At 41.1% G+C, this 24,475-nt stretch overlaps 1 protein-coding gene across 1 annotated transcript; it reads right to left on the bottom strand.

Moving 5' to 3' along the window:
- Positions 1–201: 201 nt before the first annotated feature.
- Slc24a5 (solute carrier family 24 member 5) lies at positions 202–23,205 on the bottom strand. The gene is made up of 9 exons (XM_051144532.1): positions 23,051–23,205; positions 22,417–22,596; positions 8,412–8,495; positions 8,219–8,322; positions 7,791–7,891; positions 5,483–5,763; positions 2,919–3,125; positions 1,244–1,345; positions 202–774 (listed from the first exon to the last, which is right to left on the bottom strand). Exons 1-9 carry the CDS (start codon positions 23,169–23,171, stop codon positions 452–454), a joined length of 1,503 nt encoding a protein of 500 aa, XP_051000489.1. The 5' UTR covers positions 23,172–23,205; the 3' UTR covers positions 202–451.
- Positions 23,206–24,475: the final 1,270 nt, after the last annotated feature.

The raw sequence follows: 24,475 nt of genomic DNA, 5'->3' as shown, positions 1-24,475 counted from the left end.
TTTTCTTTTAAAATCTCTGCTTCATATGTAATTGTTGATGAAAAGAAAGGGCTTAGACAAATTAGGATGTGATTTTAGTTTGGTTTAAGTTACTTCTGTCTGCTTATAAAGAGTAGTAATTAAGTGTTACGTTCTAAAGTTGAGGATGTTTTTTTGTTTCAGTTTTTTTGTTTCTTTTTGGTTTTTTTCTTTTTTTGGGGCGGGGGGAGGGTTTCAAGACAGGGTTTCTATGTGTAGCCTTGACTGTCCTGGACTTGTTTTGTAGACCAGGCTGGCCTCGAGCTCATAGAGATCCACCTGCCTCTGCCTCCCAAGTGCTGGGACTAAAGGCATGCGCCACCACCACCCAGTGAGGATATTTTTTATTTGACCTAAATGAAGACATGATTTTTTTTTTCTTTTTTGCCCCTCTGCCATTTGCATCTTTTCCAACATAACACTATTAAAAACATCAAACTCCACAGCCCCTTATTCTGTTATTTCCAATAATTCCAAGTTCATATAGAACTGATAAGGTAGCAAGTCCTAAGTATAATACTAGGCAGACCACCCCCAACTTTCGGTCTAGTTTCCAGCTATTAAAATGAACTGCTAGGAACAGAAAAACAATTGAAATGCTGAGAGAGATGGTTATGTAAGTGAGTCCCTTGCTGTTCACTTCTACAGGAGCAGATGCATTCGTAAATGCAGTCTTAATAAACCAGGGAAGACCTAGGCATAGCATATCAAACACATTGGATCCCACGATGTTAGATAGAGCCATGTCTCCTTTACCTGCAAATGAACAGCATGTTGTTAAAATGTGCACACCGATAATATTTTATTAATAATCTTCATAAGAAAAACACTGGATACTTTCTGTTGGTTAGTTTTAGAAAATTGTTATTGTTAGAGCAAGAGTCTTACTGAATTTGTATTTCCTTGAGTTAGTATTTAAAGTCTTAACATTTATTTAATATCTTTATTTATTAAACCATTTTTAATAAGGTATGCAGCTTACTTGTTGCTTTTTATTCTCATTTGACAGTGAATTACCATCTAATGTGCATTTCAGGTAAACAGTCTGTGGGGGATTAGGTTGGTGGGATTAACCTGCTATTAAAAACTGAATGCTTCCCTTGAGTCACTTCTTTTTTTCTTTCAAGTATGTTACTAAGGAGGTATTATTTCATTTATGTTGACTTGCTTTATGGCAATCAAACTTAAAGAATAGCCAGTGCATCCGGAAGACCTTCAATCTTACCTTTTCTTGCAACTAACACACTTGTGACTGTGTCTGGTATGCTTGTACCTGCTGCCAATAAAGTAAGGCCCATTACTGTGTCTGGAATTCCCAGTGTTTCTCCTGTAATGGGCACAGAGACTAGAGTTACAAATCACAAATCTAAGATGAACCATTTTCTGCAGATCGCTTGAATACTTCTTTCCTATTCAAGAGAAGTATTTAGGTATGTTAGATATTTGAGCCAGTATATGTTAATGCTGTTTTTAGATGGCAAAGTGTTTGAGACAGGTTGATAGTTTGGGTAACCAGGGTTGCATATGTTTTTAATGACATCTGACGGTAACGAGCTACTAAAATCCCTGGAAGGAGAAAACCTCGTATTTGGCTTCCAGAGGAAGCTGTGGTGTCACTGTTGCCTCTTTTGAACTGTTATTTACTTTCTTTTCTAAAAGTTTCTTAGAGTAGTTGAGAACTAAGCACCTTATAGCTACTTATCCATTCTTATATTGAGATGTGAAACTGCTACTTCACTTACTGCCTTTTTCTTTAGAGAAGTACATAGGTCTCTAAGGTAGGCAGGATCTCCTTCTTTCCTGCCTGAGTCTAACATGACTCCAATTTCTTAATATTTGTGTCAAATTGATAGCAAATGTGGATTCATTCTGAGAAATAAAACCAGAAGGCACTTTAAAAGGTTCGGGAGATGTATTTGCTTTCTTACTGTTGTAATTGAAAACATGGTTTAGAGTTAAGATGGCGGTATTTGTCATCATAGGGACTCATCTGTGATCTTGTATTTGATTCTTCTCTTCTTGTTTGCCTAATGTCAAATATGTTCTGACTGGGAAAAAGTGGATACAATGAATTTGCAAGCTACCTGGGTATTCTTACCATTTTCAAGAAAAAGAAAACTATTTTGTTTTTGTTTGCTAGCATACAGTTATAATATGGTTAGTTGTCTAGGAGAAGTCATAGTCAGCCATTCTGGAGAACAAACCAGGTAGTAATTGTTTCAAGTCTTTGGGTTTACATTGTAATTCTTTAGTCCTACCAGTGTAAAAACAGCTGTAGATACACATCAGTAGTTGAATGGGCCCAACTGTGGTCAGTGAAGCTTTGTTGATATAATCGGGTTAGATGATTTAGGCATGGAGAAAGATTTATTTCCAGTGTAAATTAGTTCAGGTTAATCTTTTCCACTTCTATTTATTGTATAGTATTATGACTAAGCAGTAAAAGTTAGAGATCTAAAAAAGAAAACTTTAATTCTCATTTAGACATCTGCACTGTATTTGTGTTGCCATATTGTAAAGTAAAAGAAAACAGCACCATCTGGTTAAATTGCAAGCACCTACTGCCCACCCCTAACCTTGCCAGTTCCTTCCTCTGCTTTCCACTTTGGATTAGAATTCATTTAATGAATAATTCTCATGAACACTGTGTGATGATAAATAGAGCCTATGAATTTTACCCCAGGCTGTGTAATAGCAGGAAATGCTTTTGGCGTGTAACTCACAGAACCTGAATGAGCTTGTTGTTGTGATACTAAGTTCTCATAGTTTATAAACACTAGTTTTTAGTCTTGCTGAAAAAGATGTATCCTTCCAAGACTACTAGAAGTGAATATTTACAGTGTGTTCATATATGAAATAATTTTCTTGTGCTATTATACTTAAGTTACAGGGTTACATACCTGTTACTGTGACCATCCAAACCAGGATGTATGTGAATGCAGATATCCATAGTGCAGACATGAAAAAGGTTATCACAAAGCAATTTTTCCAAAACTTTCTTCTGCAGTCTGGTGTTGTCAGAAAAAGTAATGTAATAATAGGAAGAGAGAGTACCCAAAAGATTCTTTTTAAGTCCGCTTCAGGCATGCTGAAAACACTTGGTGGATCTGTTATGGAAAAAGTAAACAATTTTGAGTTTTCTTAAATGAACAGTTGTTAGGCCCATTTAGAAGGCTGTGTTGAAATAAATTACCGTATAAATTTTTGAAAGACTGTATAAAGTTTTGAAAGACTGTCTATAAAGTTTTGAAAGACGGTTTAGAACAGCAGTTCTCAATCTGTGGGTTGAGACTCCTTGAGGAGGGTTCCAGTAACCCTTTCACAGGGTAGTTCTAAGGCTACTAGAAAACTCAGATATTTATATTATGATTTATAACAATGAAATTACAGTTATGAAGTAGCAACAAAAATAATTTTACGGTTGGGGCTATCACAACATGAGGAACTGTATCAAAGGGTTGCCCCATTAATTAGAAAGGTTTGACAACCCCCTGGTCTAGAACATTTGGATACTTCATTACTGTTATTACTGGTAAAAGAAACTTAACAGAAACTAGGCAGACAACATAAGCTGTGATGTTCAACATCCCTTCACCAAGGGCTTGGAATCAAATGTCTTGAGCTATTTGCTGAATGTACAGGTGACAGTGTTCATTCAGTAGGAAGTAGGACTCTCCTGCTTCACTGCAGTATGGGATCATTAGGGACTTGGTGCTTTTAGGATATCAAGGTAATCCCCTAGTTACTTCTGTCCCTTGTCCTTTTCCCAAATTGATTATGCTTATGCTTTGTTGTACATTAATACATGTTTCGGGAGTGTTCCATCTAGTTGTCACTGTGTTCCCATGTACTAACTCAGGCTTCACAGTTGCCAGAGGGAATATAGAGAAGACTAGGCCTTGGAGTAACTCCAGGGTATGTGCTCTCAGGTCGTGGATGCGTAGATTACATAAGAGTGGGACTGCGCTGTAGACTAGTTTATGTGTCATTTGTGGGAAGGTTGGCTCAAATCACAAATATTATAACTCATAAACAATGCAACATTAATTCAGGTAAAATTTTAACATGAACATTTTTGACGAGCTGTTTTGAGGTTTATTATAAATCTACCTAAAGGACTAAAATGATATGTTATGTAAAAATGAAAAGAGTCATGTGTCAGTTTTTAAAGTAGTAAGTTAGAAGCTTTCTTCTTGATCACTTAGCTGAAATTGGAATCAATTCTATAAAGTTTTCTGGTCAGAAGTGACATTGTCATATTGAACATATTAAGCTCATGTTTAGCTTCTGCTTCATACATGTTTAAATTTTACCTCTTTTATTTTTTCTCCGTTTGATTCCTCCAAATCATTCTCTTTACTTCATTTCTCTCTTATTTCTCATCCAGTGAAGACCCAAGCCCTAGTTTTATCTCTCCTCCTTCTCTGCATGGGGCACCTGCTGCCATAGTTTGGTGCTTCTTCTACATTGTCTCACAGTGTGCTCGCTTTCACCCCCACTGCTCTATCTCTGTTCTGTTCATGTCCTGTGTCTTTTTATTTTGGTTTTTTTGAACAGTGAGTGAGGATAAAGTCCCTAAAGTGCAGCTCTGACTTTCCTCATAAACCTTCCACCTCCTTACAGTGCCTTGCAAGACTCTCCTGTACTTCCTGTCTATCCACTCCTCTGCTTCCTCACTTGCATGTGTTGGCTTAGCTCTGTCTATGCAAGCTTTTGAGCAGACCTTTGCTAGTGTCCCCTGGCATTAGCACATAGAGTGCCTGCTTCCCACATAGTATATCATCTATGCAGTAAAGGTGTCAGTTGTTGCTTCCTGACTACAATATTGTTGATTATTACAAGATTATTGAGTTAAAGCCTTTACTATCCCACAGTGCCCGGTTCATAAGCTCCTTTCTCTATGTGCATTTCCCATCTGAGTGTCATCAAAGTTTATTCAGTCTGTCCAATGTATGAACCATGGGAGTACCAGCTTGTTTGTTTATGGTACTTACACTTTGAAATTTTAGCTGATTTGAGGTCTGGGGAGATCACTCAGTAGGTAAAGTGCTTGGTGCTCAGACAGGCATGCAGGTCTGAGTTCTGATTCCCTTAGTACTCACATAAAAGAGCATGGCAGCAACATGTGGAATCCCAGTGTTCTGACAGGCAGGGGCAGACAGATCTCTAGAGCTCACTGAGTATCTCATCTAGCCTGGTAAATGTAGTATAGGCTAAATGGAAGACTCTGGTCTCAAAAGGTGAGGTGGAGCACAATGGAGGGGCAGCATCCAGTGCTGCCTCCTGGCCCCACACTTTCAGCTGATATTTTAAAAGTATTGGGAGCTCTTTAAAGGATAGCTTGCACTTCATCATGTCTGACTCCATAGTGTATTGCATAAGCATGAGCTAATTACTAACTTGAAATGAGAACTTAGGTTTCTCTAGTAGTTAGTTGGAATAGTGGGCAGGATGTAGTCCTTACCTTCCGAAACCTGACTAAGACCATGTAAACTTAGAGAGAGTTGAGAGTAACCAGAATCTTCCTGAAATATTCCACTGTCTGTCCTTGACTGCCGACGAATGAAGAGCTGGCTCTCGTCTTCCCACGCCAGCAGTGTCTGTTGTTCACTTCTCTCTATAGCTCTGGCAAGGCAGGAACAGCAGGGACGGCACTTCTTCATGACGTATTGCTTGATCTTAGTGTCGAAACACAGCAGCAAAACATACAGCGCATATATCAGCAGTAGCAGTGTTCCTTCATACCTATAAGTGGAAGAAACTGGTATTTACCTACCTAACATAATTTTTAAACAAACATTATTTTCTAACAAAAGCAGCATTAGGAAAGTCAAGGAACCATTCTTAAATACTTTGATTTGCCCAGTCCTGGTTATAGTACTATTACAAACTCATTGATAAAAGCCTGACACTTTATTTAAAAAGGATTATAAAGTCCATTGTAGGTCTTTATAGATTCCTTTCAAGCACTATGCATAAAAATACCTTGAAAATAGTTGGAGAGTTTTCTTTTGTTTTTTTGAGACAGGGTTTCTCTGTGTAGCCTTGGCTGTCGTGGACTCACTTTGTAAACCAGGCCGGCCTCGAACTCAGAGCTATCCGCTCTGCCTCCCAAGTGCTGGGATTAAAGGCGTGTGCCACCATACCTGGCTAGTTGGAGAGTTTTCAAAGTAAAACTAATTAATAATGGACATTTTTCAATTTATTTCTCTGACACACCACATTCTCCAAATATCTTAACAATTGGGAAAGGATAACTGCCTGTTCGATCTTCTGGTGCAGGGACTTTGTGTGAAATATTCAGGACATCTGAGATTTTGGCTGGAGCTTTGCCGTTTGCTCTACAGAGATTTAAAAGAAAGTTGGATGTGGGGTGTTGTCGGCTTTTGAGACAGTCTCACCGTGTAGCCCAGACTGGCCTGAACACTATATACCCTTGATTGGCCTCAAATATTCCAGTTCACAATCCTACCTCTTCTGCTTGAGTTTTGGGATTTCAGATCTGTGCTACTATGCCTGGCCCCTTTTTGATGATTTTATTGTAGCTGAATTTGGCTTTTATTCCCAAGAAATCAAAAATATTCTCAAAAATGAAATTCCAGCATATAGCACCAAGAATTGTCTATGTTTTGGTTTCTCACTTTACTGTAATTATTAGCTAATTTTATCACATGTGACTATTGTTATTTTATAGCCAGTGAATCACTTCTCTGTTGCAGCTTAAAATCAAGTTTCTGATTTTCCTAATGAGGGAATGTGTTTAAGTACTTTGGTATTTTTATGGCCCTGTCACTTACAGGTGACTGGTAAATCCCAGGGTTCTTTGCTGTACTAGCAGCCCGACTTGTGATTTGTCTTGTTTTCTCCCTGTTTGGGGGTTTGCTGGATACAAACATATGGCTGTATTTTATATTCATTTTATTGTGCCCAGCATAATGATAACCACCTAGGTCAGTGGTTCTCCACCTGTGGGTCACAACCCTTTGAGGCTTGAATGCCCCTGTGGCAGGGTCATCTAAGACCTACATATCAGATATGTACACAACAACTCATAACTAGCAAAATTACAGTTATGAAATAGCAACAAAAATAATTTTATGGTTATGATCACACAACGTGAAGAACTGTATTGAAGGGTTGCAGCATTAGGAAGGTTGAGAACCACTGGTCTAGGAGATGCTTGGGTCTGTTTGGGAAGTTTATGATTGCCTACCAAGTTAGCCTTTTGTTTTCTTGGGGCTGTTAGGTACGGAGAGACTGTGGCAAAGCAGCAAGTTTTCTGATAGTGGCACATAAATATTCTTGGTTGTTAAAAAAGGCTGAAGTTCCTTCTGTTCTGGGAGGATGGGAGAAACTCCAGAAATTGGAGGGGCTTCTACTTGCTCTCCAAGCTTTTATGACTATGATCATTTCTAACCAAGGCCAGGTAAGCAACAGCCTAATAGAAGAGAGCGCAAGCAGTTGGAGTTTTAAGTGACGACAGCGGCCGGGAATGTTCTGAACAAGGAAGCCGAGGAAAAGGAAGAGTGGCTGTCTCCAGTGACTAGGAGAGCAAAGCAGACTGATGATGCAAAGGAAATGGCACAGGAGAGAAAAGCAACCACCAGCAGTTGTGTGAAGGAATCCACGGAGACTGGAGTAGCTGCTGACGTGACAGGTCCTTAAGAAGTGAGTTGAAGTAACATTTTTGAAAAAGTACACCACTAAGCCATCAGACTTGAAAAATTATGTCTAATTATGTTTTAAATAAGCGAGAGTTATTTAAAGCTTACCAGTAAACTTGGTTGTCAAATATTATGCCAAAAACTGCTCCTACACTAACTGCGTAGAGTGCACAGTCTCGGAACAGGGGCCAGCAGGAGAGTGCCGAAACCTGGAAAACGGTGGTTTGATTTACTGCGTGCTTCACAGTGTCAGTCATTCAAGAACAGTGCTTAGGGTAATACTGAAATTGATTGTATATTTGTGCTAAAATAGTGTTGAGTTTTGCATGTTACATAGAGAAAAACAGTTTTAAAGAAAATTGTTTCTATACCTGTACTGACTTTTATAAATTTGTATTTGTGGGTTAAATAAATTGAGTAAATGTTTTTCTAGTGGTTATTAAATTTGGCTGAACACATTTTCAGTGTCATATTGTTCATCCCAGGCAAGTTTAGAATTTATCAAGACAATGCATCTTATTGAATTGTTTTCTTACCATGTTGGAAAGTAGGCCACAGGCAGCACAGATGCCAAGGAGATTATAAATTGCAGATCCTAATATGGTGCTGATACCAATATCTCCCTTTGTGATAAATACACCTGGGAGCAAGACAGTAGTAGCTAAGTTAAAGTTGCCTTGAAACTAAAATTGCACTGAGTAAGTAGCAAGTCAAAGGAACAATATTTACCCAAGAAGGCAGTTACTAGTTCAGGGGCGGAGCTACCTGCTGCCATGAAAGTTGCACCTGCAACATCCTGGGACAGTCCAAGGGCTAAAAGACAAAGGAAATGATTACTATGATTGACAAAGTGACAGGAGTACACACTAGAGCTATGTAAAAGATACTTAAAAGTATAGTTTTATAATACACCAATACTGGCTGAAGCTTGAAAATTAAACATTTGGGTTAGAAAATGGAGGAATCCATATATATCTTGCTTTCTTATTAATTCATTACTTAACATTTCTCAGAAAGGAGAGGAGGACTGGTGAGATGACTCAGCTGGCGAAGATGCTTGTCATGTATCTTAGGATTTCCATTGCTGTGAAGAGACGCTACAACCAAGGCAACTCTGATGATGGCAAACAGTTCACTGGGGCTGGCCTCCAGTTTCAGAGGTGTTGCCCATTATCATCATGGCAGGAAGCATGGTGGCATGCAGGCAGATGTGGGGCTGGATGAGCCTAGAGTTGTATCTTGATCCAAAGGCGGCTAGGAGAGACTGTCTTCCACACTGGGTGGAGCTTGAGCATAGGAGACCTCAAAGCCTGCAGTGACACACTTCCTCCATCAAGGCCACACCTCCTACTTTGTATGGGCCAAATATTCAAACATGACTGGGAGGGCAGGACCGGTAAACTTTTCCAAACCACTGCACCAGGCAACCTGAATTCAATTCCCAAAACCCATGAAAATGTGAAAGTAATTTGACTCCACCAACCTGTCATTTGGCCTCCACAGGCACAGTATGACAAATGTACGTACACTCATATACACATGTACACAAGATGTCATTTGGCCTCCACAGGTGCACTATGACAAGTGTACGTACACTCATATACACATGTACACAAGATGTCTTCGGGTTTCTATTGCTGCAACAAAACACTATGACCAAAAGCCAATCGGGGATGAAAGTGGTTATTTGGCTTGCACTTCTACATTGCTGTTCAATATCAAAAGAAGTCAGGACAGGAACTCAAGCAGCACTGGAACCTGGAGGCAGGAACTGATGCAGAGGCCCTGGAGGGGTGCTGCTTACTGGCTTGCTCCTCATGGCTTGTTCAGCTGCTTTCTTAACTCAAGACAACCATCCAGGGATGGTACCACCCACAATGGGCTTGGCTTACCCCTTCCATGGCTGAGGAAATGTCTTATAGCTGGAGCTCATTTCTGTCTGATGAGTCTAGCTTGTGTCAAGTTGACAAAAAACCAGCCAGCATACAAGATATTAAAAATTTAAGGGTCAGAGAGATGGCTCAGTGGATAGTGGTGCTTGCCACTAAGCCTGATGGCTTGAGTTCTATTCCCAGAACCCACATTGCAGGAGATTAAGTGCCCGTGCAATGTCCCCTAACCTCAACATGTGCCATAGCATGCCTCTCCCAAACAAACATAAAGGTAAAATAAAAAGGAGAGGAGACAGAAGATTTGGGGCTGTTAACCAATTTAGAGAAGATGGCTTCCATCTGTAGGTGAGCTGCACAAACCACTGCTTTGACAAACAGATTACAGTAGTTCAGGATTCCTAACCTAACTCAGAAGAGGAAAGGTTTCCCTGGCTAAGATCTACAATGAAGCTGGATTGAGTTCTTTACAGATTTACAAACACAACCTAATCTACCGGCAAAGGAGAAGAAATCAGTAAACAAAAAGCCCGAAAAATCTAGCATGCACATTACACAAAAATGTAAATACTGTGCTGTTATTTGTGGGGATCTTAAAAACTTGAAACATGTGAGTCCATTAACGTGTGCCCTTAGGGAGAGTCTTATGTGGCTCTTTTTTAGTGTCAGAGCTAAGAGACCTACCACAGGAAGGAAAAGAGAAGGCCATACTGATGGAACAACTCATTGCTTTCAGAAATCTCAAGGCACGGGTCAAGTTTGCAGTAGAGGTAGCATGCTAGACGGCAAATCACCTCAACTAGAACTCAGATCTCTCTAGTGTCAGTGTCGGGTGTCTCCCCAGTTGGGCATCACTTTGACAATCCATGTTTCCACCTTCCCAGGCTTTCAATTAAGCATCACCACAACCTGCCTTCCAATTTGGTCCCAGGGATTGGAATTCATCCTCAAGCTTGGCTGCCAAGCATACCATCTCCCCAGCCACTAGAGTTCAGAATTCCAAAACTTGGTTTTTGTTTGTTTGTTTGTTTTTTTAATGTTAACTGCTTTTACTGTACTTAGTGCTTCTTGAGTCTTTACATGTTTTTGATTTTGGTCCTCTTAACTCCGGTATCCTTGATTTAGTCTCTGTCATAGTTGGCAGTATTTCCCTGGGCTTGCTTGTGAAGACTGGCTTTTTTTTAAAAATTGATTTTTATTTTATTAATTTATTTCATACATTGGTGTGAGGGTGTCCTGCTCTCCTGGAACTTGAGTTCCAGATAGTTGTGAGCTGCCATGTGGGTGCTGAGAATTGAGCCTGGGTCCTTTGGAAGAGCAGCTAGTGCTTTGAACCACTGCACCATCTCTCCCGCCCCTGACCATCTGTTCTTGCTTGGTGTTAAGTATACATTTCTTCTCTGCCAAAACCTTGAGTTTGGTCCTTATAAGTTTTTTGTTTTGGGGCTGGAGAGATGGCTCAGAGGTTAAGAGCACTGCCTGTTCTTCCAAAGGTCCTGAGTTCAATTCCCAGCAACCACATGGTGGCTCACAACCATCTGTAGTGAGGTTTTCTGGCATGCAGGCATATATGAAAGGGAAAACTGTATACTTAAATAAATAAATCTTAAAAAAAAAAAGAATGTAGTCTAATAAATAAATAAATAAATAAATAAATTGCTTGTTTTGGGTGTAGCAGTTTGAACTTTACAAAGTTCACTAGAATATTTCTGTTCCATGTCCTCTCCAGTAACTTTTCTGTCTCTTATTAAAGAAGGGAACTGAAGATACAGCTTGGTGGCAGAGCACCTGGCTAGCATGAGTGACCAGAGATGAGCCTTTGTGACTACTCTGACTAACTGAGGGCCATCGCAGTGTAATAATGTTTTGAAGGCCAAGACTTTAATTTTAAGATGATTGTTTTTCCTCGTGTCCTCTCTCGGAACACTTGCTTTAGTCCCCAGACATCATGTAAGTCCTGCTATCTTGAAATCTCCATCAGGAGAGACCCCATGAGCCCATATTGAAAGACATACCCTCCAACATCCATGCTTTCTCATTCTTTTGAGTCTTCTGGGCTTAAGTACCTGGCATGTGGGTGAGCAAGACTTCAATGATATCAGATCCAGCCTCTCATTATTACAGCAGTGGGGACCCTAAGCAGCTAGCTGAGCTCTGTAAAGCCCCCAGACTTCGAGGAACAATAAAAATAATGCTTCTTTATTATAAGTGACTGGTTTGGGGGGCTATTTGTTAAGCAGCTATAATCACCTGACTTTTCATTGCTGAGTACCAACATGAACTATGCAGATGCTTGTGTGTGTCAGGATTTGCCAGTGAACAGACGAAAGCTGCTTTTGTCACTGCATAGTGTGGTGGAGGGATAGACAAGCAAAGTTTGGGGGTTTTAAAAGCAACAGGAAGTGAAAATAGAGAAGCTATGAAATGTCATGGAATAACAAGTAACTTTGAAGGTGACGTTTGAGAATAAGGGCGTTACCCCATGCAGGTAGGTAGGAAGGAGTATTATAGGCAGGTTAAGTGGCTGTAGACATCATGAGGCAATGTCTAAGAGAGCCAGTATTTGAAAGAGCCCCACGTCTAGAATGAAGAGCACCAAGGGAGATAGATCGACAGGTGGTAAGATTGAAGGGACATCATGTATGGCCTTGGGGACCCTAAAAAACCAAGTTTGGCTTTTCTGAAATACAGGTAAACTTTATAGAAAGGCCCTGCTGCTGTTTGGAGCTATTTGGTGTGAGGCATCAAACTACTCTACTCTAAGGTCTTCTGCCACCTGATGACTTAATTGTGAACAGAGTTCAGAACAGTCAACATGAGGTCATTCAGCCCAGGTCCTCTCTTCTCTTCCTACTTGCCTTGACTACATCATTTAAGTATTTGGCTTCAGTGAACAGCGAAGGGAGAAAAAAAGTAACGGCTTGTGGGTTTTCATTTCATAGTGTTTCTTTTAGTGCTTAAGGGTGACAGGCAGTTGGCATATGTAAACCTGACATGCTCAGTCCTGCCCCTGCAGGTTCCATAGTGTCATATTCAACCAACTGGGCATCAGAATAGTCAAAGAAAACTTATCTTCCTTCTGGACATGGACAAGACTCTTCTTCTTCCTTGAATAATACAATGTAAAGCTATTTGCACCCTGTGCTTATTGCATTAGTTATAAGTCATTTAGAAATGATTTGAAGTACCCAGGAGGCCTGGGAACACTGTGTACACACAATAGATGATTTTATGTGCCAGACCTGAGTGTCCTTAGAATTTGGCATTCTCAGTACCCCAGGGGCACTGAGCAATGTTTCTTTGCCTTAATGTATACAATGTAACCAATATGTGCATATATAGATGTATATTACTAATACCATATTAATAATGCCATAAAGTTTTAAAATTGAACAAAAGGACAAAGCAGATTGCTCTATAACTTAAGTTTTCATTTTAGAAATGAAGGCACTATCTTACAGCATGCCATCCTTTAGATATGAATTTTAGAATTTATATTTTACAAAGAAACAGCTTTTGCCTACTATGCATGAGGGGTTGGCTTTAATACCCAGCACACCCAAACAAATCAGGACCTAGGAGTAAAGAAACAAAGTCAAGTCTTATGGATTATAAAGATTGTAAATGTTAGAATTAGGTGCAGACCTGTGAGGGCAATAGCATTTTCATGGCCTCATGCTATTGGTACTATAACTATGTTTATTTGATGCTTTTTGACAATTTAAAAAAATGGTCTCATATGTCCCAGACTGGCCTTGAATTCACTGTGTAACCAAAGATGACTATTAACCTCTGATCTTTCAGCTGCTGCCTCCCTATGCTAGTTGTGCAGTGCTGGGGATTGAACCCAGAGTTCTGTGCATTCAAACCAGCACTCTACCCATTGAGTCAGATCCTTGGCCCCCTTCTGTTCTTTCTTTTTTCTTTTTTCTTTCTTTCTTTCTTTTTTTTTTTTTTTTAAGATTTATTTATCATGTGCACAGTACTCTGCTTGCATGTACACCTGCATGCCAGAAGAGGGCACCAGATCTCAATTTGATGGTTATGAGCCACCATGTGGTTGCTGGGAATTGAACTCAGGATCCCTGGGAAAGGAACCAGTGCTCTTAACCTTTGAGCTATATCTCCATCCCTCCCTATTCTGTTCTTAAGTAGGAGAAAATTAGTTGTTGGATACCAAGAGTTCTTGACAGTCTTCTAGCACATTTCCAAGAGCTTAAAAGTAGTATTACACATTTTTGGTTGTGCCTTCCAAAACCAGGGTGGGAAGACATTGGGGAAAAAAAAGCCAGTGTTTCCATCTTGCAGTGGTGGTGCACACTCAGTGCATTGAAGACTGCTTCATTAGACAGACTCAGTTTCCAGAGAGAAAAGATGTGGGTTGGGCCGTACATATTAAGGTGGGCAAAGCAGCAGTCCTTTGGATTTTTTTTTTTTTTTTTTTTTTTTTTTTTTGAGGTCTCAAAAGGCATTGTTGCTATTCCCTGGGTTCTAACTGTAGTTATGCAAGGAAGGATTCTGTTGGATGGCTGAATAACACTTCAAGGGTATTTTTTTATAAGCCCTGTTGTATGGTTGTGAGAATATTTTGTAAAATGGTTTATACCTCTGAACTTTACAGTAGATTGGCCTTCTCTTTCTTGACCTTTGGGTAACATTTTCCTGTGCTGTAGTTTATTATTAAAGATAAATTGTTCTGGTTTTCTCTTATTGCTATTACTCTTTTTCTCTATTATTCTGAAAGAACAACCACATTTACTTCAAATTATAGGAGAGATGTCCAAGGTACGCTTCTCTTTATAGGTTCAGGTGCAGACACATTGTTTACATAATATATAATGCTACATTGTGTAATGAGATGGTTTTAAAATTCGCCAGACTTTCTTCTAAGTATTCTTTTCTGCAATGTCCCATTAGAAAGTTTGTGAGTTTCTGAAAATAACCCTCCATGCCATGTAGTAAAGAGAACTAAGCTAAAACGGAGGCCCGAATTCTGGCACTGCCACATAATTTGAGAGAAAACGCTTAGAGGAGCCTCATACTCCACTTCAGATTTTAAACTGTGAGCTCTGCAGTGTCTCTGCAGTGCTTTTAAAGGTCTGACTCTCCAGAGAAGGGATTTCTCCCAATCCACTAAGTGAATGATTACAGTGGATTCACCTGTCCTCTGAACCTCATGATGACTGTGGCCCAAAGTCAGAGGTGGGATAGGACCTATATCTTGCTGGTGCCAAAGAAGCAGTCCTTTTGGCCACCCACAGAGAACGATTGGTACACAACCTGGTGTTCATCATTACTGCCTGCTTGTGCATCTTGATAGTGCACAGAGTACTTGGCTCCTCCTATATCTGCAGATGCAGGCCAAAGGATCACTGTTCCGGCCAGAAGAAGCACCACTGGACCGACCCTCTGCCAGGCTCTCAGGAGGCTCTGCTCGCACAGCAGGAAAGAGGCACTATTCTGAGTCTTTGAGAATGCTTTTGGCTCTGTAAATTTCACGAGGCTTAAGAGTCAGATAATCCCCCGAAACTGTACGCTATCCAAATGTTAGACTCAGAATTACTAAAACTCCCAACTTCTCAAGTTAGAGTCAGCTCTACCTGGAATTAAAACTTAGCGTTTTTTTTTGTTTGTTTGTTTGTTTTTGTACCCCCCCAATCATCTATCTTTGAAACACAGTGTAGAATATAGGTAAACATTGGTTCAAGGGAGAGGTAGTGAAAGTAATTTTTAAAGATAAAAAGTAAATATTTAAATTTTTTCCTAAGAATGTAGGAAGTTTTTTGGTTTTTTTCCACTTAAAATGTGCTGTAACTCAAAGCACATTTTGGCATGGTGGAGATACTAGATGTTGGAATTGAAAAGCATTTGGGGTAACATTTAAATGAAGGGTTCTATAGCTAGTTCACTGAAATTTGGGCTGAAGCAAGTGACTATTCATTTGTTTGTTTGAGACAGGGTTTCTCGGTGTATCCCTGGCTATCCTGGAACTCCCTCTGTAGAAGACTGGCCTTGAACTCAGAGAGATCTGTCTGCCTCTGCTTCTTGAGTGCTGGCATTAAAATCACCAGGGGGGCCCTGCACAAACTGTTGCACCAACCAAGGACAATGCGTGCAGTAAACCTAGATCCTTTCTTCAGATCTAGCCAATGGGACAGCTCATTCTCCACAGCTGTGAGGAATATTGGGCGGGGCGGGGTGGGGGGAGACCTGCCTCTGTCATGAATTCTGGTCCATCTTCCCCACCACCTGATTTGATCACTCCCCCTTGGTGAGGTATCCGGGCAGCACACAGAGGAAGGGGAAGCAGGCTATCAGGATGAGATATAATATACTGTGGTCATATGGTGGGAATGGGAAGATACAAGGGAGAAGATAACAATTAGAGTGTAATCTGAATAAATTATGATACATTAAAATAAAGACCTTCTCTGTACTTTCTGTGCAGATATTTGTAGTGGGATTTTAATCCAGCAACATGGCTCCTCTGGCTGGAATGCCGACAAGCTCTTAGTACACATCTTTAATCCCAAACAATGAAGGTAAAGCTAGTTTGTAGGAGGAAGCACCTATGTTTGAAAGGAATGGGCAAGCAGACAAAATGACGAATCAGAGGAAGATTTGACAGAATAGGATATGCCCAACTATCACCAGAAGACACGGGAAAAAGAAAACTTAGGAGAGCAGTGAAGAGGGAGAGAGAGGAGGTAGTTTTACCGGGATGGTTTTACAGAGGTAGATTGTAGAGAGGACAAGCTACACACAAAGACAGAATGAGCCAGAGAATAAGAAGCCATAGATTAGGACAGATTGCTGGAGTCAGTTTGAGGCCAAGCAGAGCAAAACCAGATTGAATCAGGAGAGGAGTTTGAGCCAGAACAGCAGAGTTGAACCAGCCTACTAGAGTTCAGAAAGAGAAAGTGAGCTTATTCAGCAGTAAGTCTCAGAGGCTGAAAACATTCTAGGCCTAGATTAGATTGTACAGAGGCTACAAGCTTCCAGGACTAGGCCTAGGTTAGCAGACAGAGGCACTAAGCCTCCGAGATGACAACTACCTCAGGCAAATAAATGTTCCTTTTACAGATATTTTAGATTTTTTTTTTTTTTTTTTTTTTTTTTTAGGTACTTTCATTTTTCAAGAGTGATTCTGTATAGCTGAGATACCTGCAGTCACACTGCATTTTGTTTCTGTAGAGATGTGTATCTCCTCTCTGGGTGTAGACAGGAGAGGGACTCTTTGTTGAGCCATGTGTTTGAGTACTATAAACATGTACATTTATAGTAAGAGATGGCTTTTTGAACAAAGACTACTAAAATGCAATAGTGCAATAGAGATGTTGATGCAAGAAAGAATCCAAAAGAACTCTTAGTAATAGCGTAACCTCGCCATGTAGGTTATTAGGTAAAGGTTTTATAAGCTTACATCTTGCCTTATGGGGCTGCCTGATTGGTTTTTACCCTAAAACAGGCTTCAAGCTGTCATAATGCTCCATAGAATTGGTATTTGCTCTGTGCACATTATTATTGACTTATTTCCCTTCTACACTTTGATTGTTCTTGGCTAAAAGAGTCTTAATAGCCTTCTCAGTGTATTCTGTAATAGTGACTGCTCAGTGGCTACTTCCTGTGTGCAATTTACTATTTTCTCATGTACATAGGACAGAGTTCTTTGAACTAAACTATAATTATCTGTTTCGCAGATGACATACCCAAGCTAGACAGATGTTAAGCACTTGCCCAAGAGCTAGCAGCTTGCATGGTTGGGAGTTAGACCCAGATGAGTTTGTCACAAGGCTGGACAGTTTCAATTTTATTCTAGCAATTATGCCACCACAGCATGCGGTTGTGTGTCCATCACTCCAGCCATCCTGTATGCTCAGCAATGTTAAAGACCTTTCATTAGGCAAATGAACACATAGGAGAAAAAGACTTAGGAAGAAAAAGCCCCAAGCAAGTAAGACACGGCAACCGGGGAATGTAACTAACATCAGAAGCCAAGCATGACAGTCGTTGACATAACTTTTTGAACCAGTCTTACTGAAATGACCAACTGCCACCGAGGACCCATTCTTCATGTCATTTGGAGCCCTTCACCTAGTCTCTATCTCTTGCACCCACACTCACTCTTCAGCATCCTGGCAGGGATGAGGAGAGTCTGAGCTTATGACCGCATATCCTTCAGTTCCCCTGGCTCTAAGCTCATCTTTTACCTCTTTTTCTAGAGCCCACTGTTTCTCACCCCAGAAGTCAGGTCTTTTCTCCAGTTAAAATGTGGACAACTGTTCTCCCTGTATGGTATGAATTAATTTCATTTTAGACCTCAGTGTTTAGAGAGTCTCCTGTAAGTCTTCTTGCACCTCAACCTAAATGGAAGGAAGATGAAACAATATTGGAATTGGAGTCAGAATGAGAGAAGGAAGGAGGTGGTGATGACAAAATCAGAGGAAAGAAGTATATCCACCATTATTTTCTTGTGATTTCACATGCTGAATAATGGCAGAATGCCCCTGCTGTCCAGTAGAGATAAAGGGCATGCTTTTCCAGATTGAAAGGCATGGGGAGGCTGGCTGGCTTTTATGACCTTATATAGAGCATAGAGCAGAGAGAAGTGGGAAATCCTCCTGGAAGCTTTTGGTGGTCACAGCTCAAGGAGAAGTTGCTAGCGCACCCTAGTTAGAAGGAGCAAGGACACCTGTTGACCTAGCTGGGGTCCTGCCGTGTAACCAATGAGAGTCTCTGTTTCCCACTCTTAACCCTCTCCTTGCATGGAGAGTCGATTTGAGGCCCTTATACTTTTCACCTTGCTGAAGATTCCACTGCTAACCCAATAAGCCAGCATGGTGATCAGAGGAGAAAGCAGTAGGGTGACGGTGCTGCACTGGGGCAGGGCCCGGCAGTTCTTTCATTGCGGTCTCATTTGAGCTACAGCATGTATGCCAACAGGAGTTCTATGTGACCATTGAATTCCACAGTACTGTACAGTAATCACATGAGCATTTTAGGCAAAACGTTAGGCTGAGAGCCTAGTCATCTTGGAAAATGTTTATAAAATTAATTCATAACCCTTGATAGGCTTCTAAGAGTCTAATCCTATTTCAGTAAACAGTTCCTTGTTTTGTAGTATACTTGATAGCCCTTGGGCAGAAGATTAATTCTAAGATTGATCAAATAGAACTGGCCCTCTGAAATAGCTGTATGATGGTAACTAAGCTCTAAGGAAGATGTGTATAATTACAGCACATAGCAGGAGACCACATGCTTGGGCTGTGGACACCAGAGAGCATAGAGATCTATTTGTACTGGCCATGTGGGCTCAGCTTCACTTTCATCCTCAGTAAAAATGAGTGTATTATTCCTGATTTTATAAAGTTTTAAAAAATGTAGATGAAGCCTTGTATATATGTATATGTACATATATATGCATGCATGTTGTATATGTGTATAGGCACATACACATATGCATGATGTGCATGGTTGCATCATAATAGGTATATCTGAGTGAGGGACTGCTCTAGTGGAATGTGGACTATCAATGGATGTCCTGGGGATTATGTTAACACTCATAGCTAATGAAAAGAGTGACGTCATTCTTACATGAACTCTGGTAACCCATATTTGACGACCTCCTCTTGGTGGGGAGCCCTGGTGGCACTCAAAGAAAGAATAAGCAAGCTACCAAGATGAGACTTGATAGCCTATGACCATAAAGTGGGGGAGGAGATCCCCCTCGGTCATAGACCTAGGGGAGGGGAATGGGGTGAAAGTGGGAGGGAGGGAGGAACGGGAGGATGCAAGTGATGGGATAACAATTTAGTTGTAATCTGAATAAATTAATTAAAAAATAAAACCTAATAACCCTCCCCCCCCCCCAAAAAAAAAAGGAAAAAAGAAAGAAAGAAAGAAAGAAAGAAAAGTAATGTCATACAACTCTGCTTATCAGGGAGCTTGGAGGAAAGGCATGCAGACTCTGCGGATGTAGACAAGCTGGGGATTGTTTCTTATCGCTGATGTTGTCATTTGAACATGACTATGGCAGACCTTGAAAGAGAATGGCAACACTTTAACAAGTGGGTTGACTGAACACTATTTCTACCATTTGTTGTTGGCTGTCATTTTGATACTCAAGAGCTTGAGTCAAGTCACACAGCCGAGGAAGATTGGCGCCATGCAGGCATTCCTAATATCTACTGTGTTATGTTGAGGACAGTGGTTTTCTTGAGAAACGCATGTTCGTCATTGATGTTTCAAGGACATTCCACAAGCAGTATTGTGGAAGTCATTACTTAATGGAGAATACGTGGAGGGCGTGGCCTAACTTCTAACGCAGTGCTTTCTGATGGACTGGAAGTTTGTTTTCTTTTTCATATTTTACCTCTTACAGGCAGATTTCCTCCCCCAAACAGGGTTTTTCCACGTAGCTTTGGCTGTCCTGGACTTGCTTTGTAAACCAGGCTGGCCTCAAACTCACAGAGATTCAATTACCTCTGACTCCCTGAGTGCTGAGATCAAAGGTGTGCACCCCCACCCCCGGCTTACAGGCAACTTTTATAAACAGGATTCTTGCCAGGTTTATTCTGTCAGCTCAGCTGAGTCTTTGAAGCTTACAGTTCTTAGTGAGGTGTGAACAATATTTTACATTTTCAGTTTTCACATTTTCTAATGAAATGTGCAGTGCTGACATAAGAATGAAAAGATAGAGTGAGGATTATGGAAACATATATAAATGTACTTACTATGTAATAATCGCTCAAGTTTGAAAAGCAATGTATCCTATGAAGATGAGTTTGGTGTGGGAGGTGTAAGGGTAGAAGGAACAATGGCTTTTAGTGGCTGCAGTTAGAGAGAGCATTCCAAATATCAAAGGAGAGACAAAGCAGACTTTAACTTAAAATGTTTCAGCTTCAACACCATAAATGTGTACAATATAAAAGGAAATGACAAGCCATGGAAAAGTATATTAGTGTTAATGTCTGTATGTACTTTTAAAAATCTTGAAAAAGTAAGAAAAATTGGTCACCCCCCGCTCCAACCAAATGCAGGCAAGAAATCACAAAAGTAAGTAACTAAGGCTTTGAGTTTTCAATTGAGGTATCCTGGCCTCCTAAGGATTTTGATTTTCAATAAACATGTAGAATAGCCAACCTTACAAATGGGAGAAATAATAATTTTATAGCATGCAGTTTTAGTTTAACATAAGTAACAAAGATATGAAAAATGATATTCATTTCCAGGGATGGGTGTTGCTGACACAATAGAGGTTGGAACTGGTACACCCTTTGTGGGATATTTTTGACAATATCATAATGCTTAAATATACATAGCCTGTCCTTTAACCAGAAAATAGAGAAGTGTACAAAAAATTTATACTTCATGGACATAATGCTATTTAAAGCAGTACTATGAGATTAATAGCTTAAAAATGATAATTTTCACTGGACAGCATAATAAGTAAAATCTGGTATTAGGTTCTCAAATTACTCCTAGGATCATGGGCTCTTATGCTATCATTAAAAAAATCATGCTTTTGAAGAGGCTAGCAATATGGGAAAATATATACAATAAAATATATGGAAAAAGTAAAGACCCTTAGTAGGTGGATGGATGGATGGATGGTTAGACAGATGCATGGAGGATGGATGATGGATAGGTAATAGCAATACTCTAAAGGCTGACAGAAAACACTCTTGCAAAATGGTAGGTTTAGGGATCTTTGGGGGTCTTTAAGAGATACAAACGTAGGTGAGTTTAACTTTGTTATTGCATTTCATTAAGTAAAAACAATGTGCTAAAATAAGCTAGCATTAAAATAGCAATGTATTATCAACGTGAAATATAATACTGATATAAGAACTACATTTGCATCCACTTAAATAAGTAATACTTATGATAAACTTATTATTATTGGACTCATAGAAGTTTCATTCCTCTGCCATTACAGGTGCTGGTTTAGTTCTCGAGGATGCCGCTGCCATAGGTGAAAGGAAGAAAATAACTTGTTTTGCCTTCCAGAAAGGGCAGAGGGTAGGGATAGGAAAAAGAGAGTTTACATTTAATTCACACATGTTGTGCATGCGTGTTTGTGTGTATATGTGTGTGTGCTTGTGTGTTTGTGTATGTGCTTGTATGTGTGTGGGCTTGCATGTTAAGGATGCTGCTGTTCTCTGTGGTCTTGCAATAGGACACAGCCCTTACCTTTGATTTTGCTGTGAGGTGAAGATACTCAGCAATTTAACCAGCTTTGGGAGAGGCTGCAGACTATGGTAGCTCCGTGAGGATGGCATCCCTATCATCTTCCCTTGTCTTACAAAGGCCTGTACCAGAGTTCCAGGGAGTCTACAGTGCAACGGGGTTTGGCTACCTGATCTTATTTTCACAAACTACTAACACTTAATATCTAAATGTATTATTATCTGATAGCTGAGATTAGGATTGATTTACTTATTGGTTCATGAATATCAGTTTAGGAAGCCAGGGAAGGAGAGCAAGGAGGTCCTCAGACGTATCTGCTTATCACCTGCTTCCAGAGTGAAAGGGAAAAGAAACAGTGAGGACCAAACGTCCAGTGTATCAGGAGCACATCGAGGGCACAGGTGCAAAGTCGTGGTGCCTTCTCTAACAGCACCTAGGTACTGGAAGAAACAGGAAGCTTCTGGAACTAAGCAATGTAATAATAACGGAAAGGTGTGCTTCTGCCTGAACTCCCAGGATGAACCGCACAGGACCCCAGGACAGACATTGGTGCTCTACCACCAGCCGAGACGGGCAGGGCTGTTACTGAACCGTTTGAAACAGATCTGCGTGACAGCCCTTCTGAACGGTCACAGGAGAGCTCTCCCAGAACTTACAGTCACTGAGGATTTCCAGGGAGGGCAAGAAGTACTTGTCACAGACGATAGACACCGCCATGAACATGTAGAGGATAACGAGGAAGTAGATGACGATGCCTCCATCTGTGCTCTGCTGCTTGGTGAAGAACCCTTCAGGAAACTCCGATGCTGGAGAGGCGGCACATTGTGTGCTGTTTCCTGCTGAGGAAAAGGAAAAGACCGCAAGGGGTTGGAGCCACACATCTCAAGCCCACAAAGCCAAACCTGGGGTATTTGGGTAGAATGTGGAGAAGTCAGCTGAAGTGTGAGGTATTAATATTAATGATAGAAAGCCTTAGTCTTTGAAAGAGATCATTTCATGTAATATGCTGACAGAGGAGAATTAAAGGGAGGAATTAGTACGCCTCCCCATGTTTGCTTCTGCATGGTATTTATCCAACAAGAAGAGGAGCCCTGTCCACCTCTGGGTCTCTGAATGACTGCACAACTTTCGAGAATGCAGTGGCTGATCAAGAGCATTTCCCATCCTCTGCGGCTGCACCACGAAGCGCAGAGGCAGCAGCAGTAGGGGGTGGGGAGGGGCACGGGCGTTCCCCTCTCTGTCCCATATCTAGACGAGAGGCAAAAGTGTCTGAACCCACTTCCCACCTACCTGTGACCTGTGAGAGCCTCGGGGACAGGGAGACACCACGGACAGACAGGTATGCAGAGGCCCAGAGGATCCCGAGCAGCAGGGCCCTTCGTGTCCAGTTTGGGCCCCATTTTGTCTGCATTTCCAGCGTGTTCTTTGCAGTCTGTGGTTCAGGAAGGGAGTAAGGGAGACTTATGCTGAATCATGTGAGGACTCTCCTTCCTGCCCAATGCCTGCCGCGGGGCACAGCTTAGGAGGCCAGCCCAGGAGCCAGCCTAGCTTCTCTGATCAGGAGACCCAAGCCCCAGGGAGGTTGGAGGAGTTAGGGAGGGGCGCAGATAAGCACTGTCCGCAGCTGTTTCCAAGCTGGCTGGGTCTCTGAGGGCAGGTCCAGGCAGCCCAAAGTCTGCTCATGCTAGGCCTATTTAGTGTCTTCATACTGACACGGCTTTCGACTTCCTGTAGATTTGTGAGAACCTAGGTTTGCTTTATGCTGCCTCCCTCTTTCTCTCTAGCCCTTGCTTCTAGGAATTATTTGGGCTGGTGTATATGTACTCTCCAGCTACAATGGCACCCTCTATTTTTATTTGGATCACTCATCTTCATCTACAGCTAGAGCTAGTGACAGAAAGGTCAATTGGGAGGTGACTAACAGTTGAACTGGGAAATGAGGGCAGCACAAAGGAAGGCAGCAGCAATGGGGATTGGGAGATGCCCACAGCACCCTGAACCATTGAGACAGAATGGATGCTGTTTGATCATAGAGCAGCTGTGCTTTTGGCAAGACGGAGCTGTATAAACGCTAATTGGACAAGGCAGACAGCATTTTCAGCTAGGTTCTGCAGCTTGCCAAGATTCTGAAAACCTGTGGCACAGGGCCTGGAGGAGGCCACAAGGGCTGAGTTGTAGCCATGTTTTATTTATTAGCTGTGTGACCTTGGGCAAGGTACTGAACCTCTCTGTTCCTGCCTTCCGCTATCTGTAAAGCAGGGATCGCCTCTGTTTGAGTTTGGTGAGTACTACATAACAAATGTATGTAACATGTGGCTGTTGTTCCGTCTATCCTGTCACCTGTCCGTCTATCATCATTTCTTGGATTTAGATTTTAAAAAAAAATTGCCATAGAGAAATTCTGTAGCTTTGTAACTGTTACGGTTCCTTTTCTCTGTACATAAGATTGATGTGATGGGAATGCATTATGTACATGCATGCAATTATCAATACATTTGAAAAATCAATATGCTGAGCCTTTGAGGTAGGAACTGGCTCATTGGTGAAAAAGAGTAAGCTGCTTCCTGCTGCTCATGAACTTGTGTTGTTTCCAAAATGCCCCAGCACACTGAGGCTTTGCTGGGAACCCCTCAGACACTCAGCTCTCCTGATGTGCTGCACTGGTACGGATGCTGTGGTGCTGTTGAGTTAGCCAAATACAGACTAGTAGAGTCC

Source organism: Acomys russatus, chromosome 4 (genome assembly GCF_903995435.1).
Source record: "Acomys russatus chromosome 4, mAcoRus1.1, whole genome shotgun sequence".
In the NCBI taxonomy this organism is placed as follows: Eukaryota; Metazoa; Chordata; class Mammalia; order Rodentia; family Muridae; genus Acomys; species Acomys russatus.
The sequence above is the reverse complement of the archived record's forward strand: the minus strand, read 5'-3'. Positions and strand labels throughout refer to the sequence as shown.